Source organism: Oncorhynchus gorbuscha, unplaced genomic scaffold, assembly GCF_021184085.1.
Source record: "Oncorhynchus gorbuscha isolate QuinsamMale2020 ecotype Even-year unplaced genomic scaffold, OgorEven_v1.0 Un_scaffold_695, whole genome shotgun sequence".
Classification (NCBI taxonomy): Eukaryota; Metazoa; Chordata; class Actinopteri; order Salmoniformes; family Salmonidae; genus Oncorhynchus; species Oncorhynchus gorbuscha.
Window position 1 is genome coordinate 374,126 of NW_025745769.1, and position 11,057 is coordinate 385,182.

Consider the following 11,057-nt stretch of genomic DNA (forward strand, 5'->3'; position numbering starts at 1 on the left):
TGCAGTGAGAGTGTCTCTGCTCTCCTCCGCCCAGAGACAGGAAATAATTACAGCTCATTAGCCAGTGGTGAGCTAATTACAATGATTTTTCATCAGGCTTTTCTGTATCCCCCCCCCCCCTGACACGGAGGCCGGGTCCTGGCATTCATCATCCCCATAGAGGGAAGCATCAGTCTGATCAGCTAGCTCCTCTCTGTCTCTCACAGCTGGACAGAGCCAGCTAACACAGGCACTACACAGTTCACTACACAGTAGGGGGGGGGTGATCAGTCAGCGCCTTATGATGTGTCTGTCTGTGGCGGGGGGGAGGGGGGTTGATATCTGTGTGTGGGGATAGGGGGATTGTATGTGTGGTGTGTGTGTGTCTCAGGATATATCTCTCATCTCAACACATTGTGTGAGTTCCATCACTCTAAACTCCTTGACACTCTAATAGTATGAGCAGTTAACAGAACATTGTGTCTCTCTAATCGCATTTGGAATGGAACAAGATTCACTTAATGCCCTGTACAGTACCTTGTCATGACAAATGGACACTATGATAGATCAATGCTAACTAATGAACAAAATGAAAAGATAGATATACTAGATAGGAGCAACTAGGACAGAATGGATGAACTCTCTAGTAGTTCTGAAAACAGATTTCTTTGCATTGCTGAATGCTATTTTGGTGCCATATTGGGTGTACTGAAAAAATTATTTTTACAACTATGTCCATTCTAGCTTTTATAGGTAGGTAGCCTAGTGGTTAGAGCGTTGGACCAGTAACCGAAAGGTTGCTGGATTGAATCCCCGAGCTCACAAGGTAAAAAGATGTTGTTCTGCCCCTGAACAAGGCAGTCCATCCTTCTTTCTCTCTCCCTCCATCCTTCTCTCTCTGTCTTTCTCTCTCCCTCCATCCTTCTCTCTCTGTCTTTCTCTCTCCCTCCATCCTTCTCTTTCTGTCTTTCTCTCCCACTTTTCTCTCTTGTTCTTAACTTATTTGCCTAGTTAAATAAAGGTTAAATAAATAAAAAATGTAAATGCTTCTCCTAGGGGTGAGAGGAGCCGACGAATCAGAGCTGCGCAGGATTGTGACTGAGCCCCACGAGGAACACCTGTTGCTAGCCGCTGACTTCTCTCTCCTGGATGCTCTCCTGCCCAAACTGTCCCGAAGAATCTGTTTCACCGCCTCTGAAGCCCCACGGCCCGTCAAACACACCCCGGCCGGTGAGAATTAGTTCCAACCACTGATCCAGGATCAGATTGCTCACCTCCAATCGTAAACCCTAACCATTAGAGGGATAAAAATAATCTGATCATTTATCAGTGGTTGAGGGCAACTTCAAAAGTACCTACTCCTGAGAATGCCCAAAGATGTTCTGCTATGCAGGTATCTTTGTGTAGTGTGGCGAGATGTCAGCTGTACTGCCCATGGTTATTCTATATGTGTATATATTTAAACATGTTATTTTGTTTAGTGGTGTCTGGTACATACTTTGTATGTTCTTTATGTTTTAACCCCTTTATGTTTCAATCTCTGTTTCTCTCCCTCCATCCTTTTCTCCCTGTCTTTCCCTCTCCCTCCATCCTTCTCTCTCTGTCTTTCCCTCTCCCTCCATCCTTTTCTCCCTGTCTTTCCCTCTCCCTCCATCCTTTTCTCCCTGTCTTTCCCTCTCCCTCCATCCTTTTCTCTTTCCTGTCTTTCCCTCTCCCTCCATCCTTTTCTCCCTGTCTTTCCCTCTCCCTCCATCCTTTTCTCCCTGTCTTTCCCTCTCCCTCCATCCTTTTCTCCCTGTCTTTCCCTCTCCCTCCATCCTTTTCTCCCTGTCTTTCCCTCTCCCTCCATCCTTTTCTCCCTGTCTTTCCCTCTCCCTCCATCCTTTTCTCCCTGTCTTTCCCTCTCCCTCCATCCTTTTCTCCCTGTCTTTCCCTCTCCCTCCATCCTTCTCTCCCTGTCTTTCCCTCTCCCTCCATCCTTTTCTCCCTGTCTTTCCCTCTCCCTCCATCCTTCTCTCTCTGTCTTTCTATACCCCTCCATCCTTTTCTCCCTGTCTTTCCCTCTCCCTCCATCCTTTTCTCCCTGTCTTTCCCTCTCCCTCCATCCTTCTCTCCCTGTCTTTCCCTCTCCCTCCATCCTTCTCTCCCTGTCTTTCCCTCTCCCTCCATCCTTTTCTCCCTGTCTTTCCCTCTCCCTCCATCCTTCTCTCCCTGTCTTTCCCTCTCCCTCCATCCTTTTCTCCCTGTCTTTCCCTCTCCCTCCATCCTTTTCTCCCTGTCTTTCCCTCTCCCTCCATCCTTCTCTCCCTGTCTTTCCCTCTCCCTCCATCCTTCTCTCTCTGTCTTTCTTATACCCCTCCATCCTTCTCTCTCTGTCTTTCTATACCCCTCCATCCTTCTCTCTCTGTCTTTCTATACCCCTCCATCCTTCTCTCTCTGTCTTTCTATACCCCTCCATCCTTCTCTCTCTGTCTTTCTATACCCCTCCATCCTTCTCTCTCTGTCTTTCTATACCCCTCCCCTTTCTCTCTCTGTCTTTCTATACCCCTCCATCCTTCTCTCTCTGTCTTTCTATACCCCTCCCCTTTCTCTCTCTGTCTTTCTATACCCCTCCATCCTTCTCTCTCTGTCTTTCTTATACCCCTCCATCCTTCTCTCTCTGTCTTTCTATACCCCTCCATCCTTCTCTCTCTGTCTTTCTATACCCCTCCATCCTTCTCTCTCTGTCTTTCTATACCCCTCCCCTTTCTCTCTCTGTCTTTCTCTACCCCTCCATCCTTCTCTCTCTGTCTTTCTCTACCCCTCCATCCTTCTCTCTCTGTCTTTCTATACCCCTCCATCCTTCTCTCTCTGTCTTTCTATACCCCTCCTCCTTCTCTTCTGTCTTTCTATACCCCTCCATCCTTCTCTCTCTGTCTTTCTATACCCCTCCATCCTTCTCTCTCTGTCTTTCTATACCCCTCCATCCTTCTCTCTCTGTCTTTCTATACCCCTCCATCCTTCTCTCTCTGTCTTTCTATACCCCTCCATCCTTCTCTCTCTGTCTTTCTATACCCCTCCATCCTTCTCTCTCTGTCTTTCTATACCCCTCCATCCTTCTCTCTCTGTCTTTCTATACCCCTCCATCCTTCTCTCTCTGTCTTTCTCTCCCCCTTCCTCCTTCTTTCTGTCTTTCTATACCCCTCCATCCTTCTCTCTCTGTCTTTCTATACCCCTCCATCCTTCTCTCTCTGTCTTTCTATACCCCTCCATCCTTCTCTCTCTGTCTTTCTATACCCCTCCATCCTTCTCTCTCTGTCTTTCTATACCCCTCCATCCTTCTTTCTCTGTCTTTCTATACCCCTCCATCCTTCTCTCTCTGTCTTTCTATACCCCTCCATCCTTCTCTCTCTGTCTTTCTATACCCCTCCATCCTTCTCTCTCTGTCTTTCTATACCCCTCCATCCTTCTCTCTCTGTCTTTCTATACCCCTCCATCCTTCTCTCTCTGTCTTTCTATACCCCTCCATCCTTCTCTCTCTGTCTTTCTATACCCCTCCATCCTTCTCTCTCTGTCTTTCTATACCCCTCCATCCTTCTCTCTTTGTCTTTCTATACCCCTCCATCCTTCTCCCTCTTTCTTTCTATACCCCTCCATCCTTCTCTCTCTGTCTACTATACCCCTCCATCCTTCTCTCTCTGTCTTTCTATACCCCTCCATCCTTCTCTCTCTGTCTTTCTATACCCCTCCATCCTTCTCTCTCTGTCTTTCTATACCCCTCCATCCTTCTCTCTTTGTCTTTCTATACCCCTCCATCCTTCTCCCTCTTTCTTTCTATACCCCTCCCCCTTCTCTCTCTGTCTTTCTATACCCCTCCATCCTTCTCTCTCTGTCTTTCTATACCCCTCCATCCTTCTCTCTCTGTCTTTCTATACCCCTCCATCCTTCTCTCTCTGTCTTTCTATACCCCCCCTTCTCTCTCTGTCTTTCTATACCCCTCCATCCTTCTCTCTCTGTCTTTCTATACCCCTCCCCCTTCTCTCTCTGTCTTTCTAAACCCCTCCTTCTCTCTCTGTCTTTCTATACCCCTCCATCCTTCTCTCTCTGTCTTTCTATACCCCTCCATCCTTCTCTCTCTGTCTTTCTATACCCCTCCATCCTTCTCTCTCTGTCTTTCTATACCCCCCCTTCTCTCTCTGTCTTTCTATACCCCTCCATCCTTCTCTCTCTGTCTTTCTATACCCCTCCATCCTTCTCTTTCTGTCTTTCTATACCCCTCCATCCTTCTCTCTCTGTCTTTCTATACCCCTCCCCCTTCTCTCTCTGTCTTTCTATACCCCCCTTCTCTCTCTGTCTTTCTATACCCCCCTTCTCTTTCTGTCTTTCTATACCCCTCCATCCTTCTCTCTCTGTCTTTCTATACCCCTCCATCCTTCTCTCTCTGTCTTTCTATACCCCTCCATCCTTCTCTCTCTCTGTCTTTTTCTCCACCTCCATCCTTCTCTCTCTGTCTTTCTATACCCCTCCATACTTCTCTCTCTCCTCTCCCCATCTTTCTATCTCCCCTCGCTCACCCCATCCTTCTCTCTACTCTCCCCATCTTTCTATCTCCCCTCGCTCACCCCATCCTTCTCTCTCCTCTCCCCATCTTTCTATCTCCCCTCGCTCACCCCATCCTTCTCTCTACTCTCCCCATCTTTCTATCTCCCCTCGCTCACCCCATCCTTCTCTCTCCTCTCCCCATCTTTCAATCTCCCCTCGCTCACCCCATCCTTCTCTCTCTCCTCTCCCCATCTTTCTATCTCCCCTCGCTCACCCCATCCTTCTCTCTCTCCTCTCCCCATCTTTCTATCTCCCCTCGCTCACCCCATCCTTCTCTCTCCTCTCCCCATCTTTCTACCTCCCCTCCCTCATCCCATCCTTCTCTCTCTCCTCTCCCCCATCTTTCCCCCACCCGTCCTTCTACCTCCCCTCCCTCACCCTCATCCTTCTCTCTCTCCTCTCCCCCATCTTTCCCCCACCCGTCCTTCTACCTCCCCTCCCTCACCCTCATCCTTCTCTCTCTCCTCTCCCCCATCTTTCCCCCACCTGTCCTTCTACCTCCCCTCCCTCACCCCCATCCTTCTCTCTCTCCTCTCCCCCATCTTTCCCCCACCCGTCCTTCTACCTCCCCTCCTCACCCTCATCCTTCTCTCTCTCCCTCTCCCCATCTTTCCCCCACCCGTCCTTCTACCTCCCCTCCCTCACCCTCATCCTTCTCTCTCTCCTCTCCCCCATCTTTTCCCCACCCATCCTTCTACCTCCCCTCCCTCACCCTCATCCTTCTCTCTCTCCTCTCCCCCATCTTTTCCCCCACCCATCCTTGTATCTCCCTCCCTCCATCCTTCCCTCCATCTCCCTCCCCAGTGGAGGAGCGTGTGGTGGGTCCCCGGGACCTCCAGGTGAGTGAGCTAGCCTACAGTAGTCTGAGGCTGACCTGGAGCCAGGCCACGGGGGACGTCACCGGCTACCGCCTCCTGGTCACCCCCCTCAGTCCCAAGGGACAGCTGCTGCCCAGCCTGCAGACACAGGTGAAGGGGAGGGGGGGGAGGTGTTTAGAGGTTGAGATGTTGTGGTAATAATGGTGGCTAAATGCTGAATGCCATCTCAGACGATGGGCTAAAATAGGATATTAAGGGGTCAAACCACCTGGGTAAAGTGCCTGGAATTGAATTGAATCAGGAATTGAATTGAAAACACTTTCTGAATTGGAAACTGAATTTACTCAAAATCTTGTTGGGAGGGTAAGGAGGGAGCTGAGATAGGTGAACCTGATAGGGAGGTGGAAGGTGGGTAAGGTGGCATGGGGATGGGATGTGAGAGGTGACAGGATATTGGGCCCAGGACCAGATGGTGCAGAGACTGACCAGAGACTGACCACAGCAGGATACTGATAGATAGGTGTGTGTGTGTGTGTGTGTGTGTGTGTGTGTGTGTGTGTGTGTGTGTGTGTGTGCGTGTGTGTGCGTGCGTGCGTGCGTGCGTGCGTGCGTGTGTGTGTTTAGTCTTTGTCTCGCAGGCATGGAATCTTTCCCCATTGTGTTTATTCTCTCAGTGATTTTCTACAGCCTTGCCAGAGCCACAGGACTGGATTCTCAGAGTGGGTTGTTTGCGTGTCCTTGCTATGACACTGGTGTAGAACTCTGGAGAAAGATATTTTAGCATTCTCTAACAGAACCATTCCTGCAGGGACAATCAAGCTATGCGGCATTACATAACTTGTGTATTGGGTGGTGAAGTCACAGAGGAGAGGATGGATGCAATGGGTTTGAGATGTACTTGAAAGAGTACTGTGGAATAGAAAAGTGTTTTCTAACCCTAACATTACAAAAAATGTGTTTTATTGTCACATACACTGGATAGAGGCAGTGAAATGTGTTGTTTTACAGGGTCAGTCATAGTTGTATGTGCCCCTGGAGAAAATTAGGGATAAGTGCCTTGCTCAAGGGAACATTGAACAGGTTTTTCAACTTGACTGCTACGGTATTCAAAATAACAACCTTTTGGTTACTGGCCCAACGCTCTAAACGCTAGGCTACCTACCACCCTACAACTGTTGCACATATCAGATCTATTTCACCTGATTCCACGAGTCCTTTAATTATCAAGCCCTTGTATAGTTGAATCAGGTGTGCTGGTGCTGGGAAAGAACAAATATGTGTCACGGCTGACTGAGTGAGGAAAGACTGGTGTAGAATGATTACAGAGTAGAGTGATTCTAGTGATGATACACTGAGTGATGAAAGACTGGTGCAGAATGATTACAGAGTAGAGTGATTCTAGTGATGATACACTGAGTGATGAAAGACTGGTGTAGAATGATTACAGAGTAGAGTGATTCTAGTGATGATACACTGAGTGAGGAAAGACTGGTGTAGAATGATTACAGAGTAGAGTGATTCTAGTGATGATACACTGAGTGATGAAAGACTGGTGTAGAATGATTACAGAGTAGAGTGATTCTAGTGATGATACACTGAGTGATGAAAGACTGGTGTAGAATGATTACAGAGTAGAGTGATTCTAGTGATGATACACTGAGTGAGGAAAGACTGGTGTAGAATGATTACAGAGTAGAGTGATTCTAGTGATGATACACTGAGTGAGGAAAGACTGGTGTAGAATGATTACAGAGTAGAGTGATTCTAGTGATGATACACTGAGTGATGAAACACTGGTGTAGAATGATTACAGAGTAGAGTGATTCTAGTGATGATACACTGAGTGAGGAAACACTGGTGCAGAATGATTACAGAGTAGAGTGATTCTAGTTATGGTACAATTTCTGAATACACACATGTGCGAGCACACATCCCCACAAACACCCTTACCAATTTCACTGAAACCTCTCCCTCTCTCCCTGTCCCTGTCCCTGTTCCTGACCCATTCCCTCTCCCTGTCCCTGTTCCTGACCCATTCCCTCTCTCTCTCTCCCTGTCCCTCTCCCTGTCCCTGTCCCTGTCTCTCTCCCGCTCCCTCTCCCTCTCCTTGTCCTACTCCCTGTCAATGTCCTTCTCTCTGTTCCTTTCCCTGTCCCTCTCTCTCTCCCTGTCCCTCTCTCTCTCCCGCTCCCTCTCCTTGTCCTACTCCCTGTCAATGTCCTTCTCTCTGTTCCTTTCCCTGTCTCTCTCTCTCCCTCTCTCTATGCTTCTCCCTATTTCTGTCCCTCTACTTGTCCCGCTCCCTCTCCCTCTTTCTCTCCCTGTCCCTCTCTCTCTCCCTATCCCCTCCCTACCCTTCTCCCTGTCTCTGTCCCTCTCCTTATCCTGCTCCCTGTCCCTCTCTCTCTCCCTGTCCCTCTCTCTCTCTCCCTATCCCTATCCCTCTCCCTATCCCTCTCCTTCTCCCTGTGCCTCTCCCTGGCCCTGTCCTTCTCCCTGTCCTTCTCCCTGTCCCTCTCCCCATCCCCTCCCTATCCTTCTCCCTGTCTCTGTCCCTCTCCTTATCCTGCTCCCTGTCCCTCTCTCTCTCCCTGTCCCTCTCTCTCTCCCTATCCCTCTCCCTATCCCTCTCCTTCTCCCTGTGCCTCTCCCTGGCCCTGTCCTTCTCCCTGTCCTTCTCCCTGTCCCTCTCCCCATCCCCTCCCTATCCTTCTCCCTGTCTCTGTCCCTCTCCTTATCCTGCTCCCTGTCCCTCTCTCTCTCCCTCTCCCTCTCTCTCTCCCTATCCCTCTCCCTATCCCTCTCCTTCTCCCTGTGCCTCTCCCTGGCCCTGTCCTTCTCCCTGTCCTTCTCCCTGTCCCTCTCCCCATCCCATCCCTATCCTTCTCCCTGTCTCTGTCCCTCTCCTTATCCTGCTCCCTGTCCCTCTCTCTCTCCCTGTCCCTCTCTCTCTCCATATCCCTCTCCCTATCCCTCTCCTTCTCCCTGTGCCTCTCCCTGGCCCTGTCCTTCTCCCTGTCCTTCTCCCTGTCCCTCTCCTTGTCCTTCTCCCTGTCCCTCTCCTTGTCCTTCTCCCTGTCCCTCTCTCTCTCCTACTCCCTGTCCCTCTCTCTCTCCTACTCCCTGTCCCTGTCCCTCTCCTTGTCCTGCTCCCTGTCCCTCTCTCTCTCCTATTCCCTCTCCTTATCCCTCTCCCTATCCTTCTCCCTGTCCCTGTCCCTCTCTCTCTCCTACTCCCTGTCCCTGTCCCTCTCCTTGTCCCGCTCCCTGTTCCTCTCTCTCTCCCTGTCCTGTGTGTGTCGTATCAGATTGATCTGAAAGGTGATGAGAGGACATCTCTAGTGACAGAGCTGACTCCTAAGACAGAGTACTCTCTGACTGTCTACGCCATCTACCCTGGCCTCATTGGAGACTCTGCCACCATCATTACACAGACACGTGGGTTACAGAGGCACTAACATCAACAATCCCACACACAGACATGCACCCACGCTAACACACGAGCGTGTTCATACATAGTAGCGCACACAGGTAAATATTGATAAGCATGTACTCAAACAAACACCAGCTGAACACACTCACACATACACAGGTTTTGTAAATATAGATCCACATGTATATTTAATCTGCATGCAGACATTCACCCACACTCAAACGTACACATCACTTACCTGTGCTCATTTACAACCAGGCATTTTGCATACACACATGCCATTTCAAATGTACTCAACGTTCCAACATATTTTCCTTCCTCTGCCTTAGCCCCTGTGCCTCCTGTCTCAAACTTCCGTGTGCTGGAGGAGGGCCTCTTCTCTCTGAGGTTGGCATGGACACCACCTCTAGGGAAGCTGGAGGGATACAAGATATTCATCCCCAGATGTGAGTTGACTCCTGTATACACCACATCATTGGTCTGATCCAGACTTGGGTTCAAGTAATATATCTTTCAAGTACTTGTAGTGTTTGTTTTAGCCCGTCAAGAGTGCCAGGTGGCAGACGTTTGTACTTTTGGGATGGTTCTATTGGTCCATTGCAGTAGACAAACTTAATCAAGCACAGCTAAGGTATTTTAAATTATTTGAGTATTTAAACCCAGGTCTGGTCCCACTATAGTTCTTTCAGTTTAATTGAGGCTTCATGTCATACAGGACTCTTGAGGTTTTACAACAACTTTGACAGCAGGTACAGAAGTTGAAAAGGGTATACAGACTATGCCTTTGGAAAGCACTCAGACCACTTGACTTTTTCCACATTTTCATACGTTACAGCCTTGTTATAAAATACGTACATTAAATGTTTAAAAAAATCCTCAACAATATACAATATACAATACCCCATAATGACAAAGCGAAAACAGGTTTTTAGACATTTTTGAAAATGTATTTAAAAAAAAACAGAAATACCTTATCTACATAATTTTTCAGACCCTTTTCTATGAGACTCGAAATTGAGCTCAGGTGCATCCTGTTTCCATTGATCGTCCTTGAGATGTTTCCACAACATGATTGGAGTCTACCTTTGGTAAATTCAATTGATTGGACATGCTTTGGAAAGGCACACACACCTGTCTAAATACGGTCCCACAGTCAACAGTGCATGTCAGAGCAAAAACTAAGCCATGAGGTCCATAGAGCTTCGAGACATGATTGTGTTGAGGCACAGATCTGGGGAAGGGTACCAAAAATTGTCTGCAGCATTGAAGGTCCCCAAGAACACAGTGGCCTCCATCATTCTTAAATGGAAGACGTTTGGAACCACCAAGACTATTCTTAGAGCAGGCTGCCCTGCCAAACTGAGCAATTGGGGGAGAAGGGCCTGGTCAGGGAGGTGACCAACAAAATCAAATCAAATCAAATTTATTTATATAGCCCTTCGTACATCAGCTGATATCTCAAAGTGCTGTACAGAAACCCAGCCTAAAACCCCAAACAGCAAACAATGTGGTGTAAAAGCACAGTGGCTAGGAAAAACTCCCTAGAAAGGCCAAAACCTAGGAAGAAACCTAGAGAGGAACCGGGCTATGTGGGGTGGCCAGTCCTCTTCTGGCTGTGCCGGGTAGAGATTATAACAGAACATGGCCAAGATGTTCAAATGTTCATAAATGACCAGCATGGTCGAATAATAATAAGGCAGAACAGTTGAAACTGGAGCAGCAGCACAGTCAGGTGGACTGGGGACAGCAAGGAGCCATCATGTCAGGTAGTCCTGGGGCACGGTCCTAGGGCTCAGGTCCTCCGAGAGAGAGAAAGAAATAGAGAATTAGAGAGAGCATATGTGGGGTGGCCAGTCCTCTTCTGGCTGTGCCGGGTGGAGATTATAACAGAACGTGGCCAAGATGTTCAAATGTTCATAAATGACCAGCATGGTTGAATAATAGCCCAGGGGTCAACTCTGACAGAGCTCCAGAGTTCCTCTGTGGAGATGGGAGAACCTTACAGAAGGACAACCATCTCTGCAACACTCCACCAATCAGGCCTTTATGGCGGAGTGGCCAGAAGTAAGCCACTCCTCACTTAAAGGCACATGACAGCCCGCAAGGAGTTTTTCCAAAAGGCACTTAAAGACTCTCAGACCATGAGAAACAAGATTCTTTGTTCTGATGAAACCAATATTGAACTCTTTGGCCTGAATGCAAAGCGTCACGTCTGGTGGAAACATGGCACCATCACTACGGTGAAG

At 48.5% G+C, this 11,057-nt stretch overlaps 1 protein-coding gene across 1 annotated transcript in view; it reads left to right on the plus strand.

The window, feature by feature from the left end:
• The window catches only part of LOC124019843 (collagen alpha-1(VII) chain-like), a gene marked incomplete at its 3' end in the record, with an annotated part of 36,369 nt that extends 27,112 nt beyond the window's left edge, over positions 1–9,257 (plus strand). The window contains exons 6-9 of the mRNA XM_046335277.1: positions 1,036–1,209; positions 5,365–5,528; positions 8,687–8,816; positions 9,141–9,257. Coding sequence (XP_046191233.1) covers positions 1,036–1,209; positions 5,365–5,528; positions 8,687–8,816; positions 9,141–9,257 — 585 coding nt within the window. The remainder of the gene's footprint in view (positions 1–1,035; positions 1,210–5,364; positions 5,529–8,686; positions 8,817–9,140) is intronic.
• Between the last annotated feature and the right edge of the window lie 1,800 nt (positions 9,258–11,057).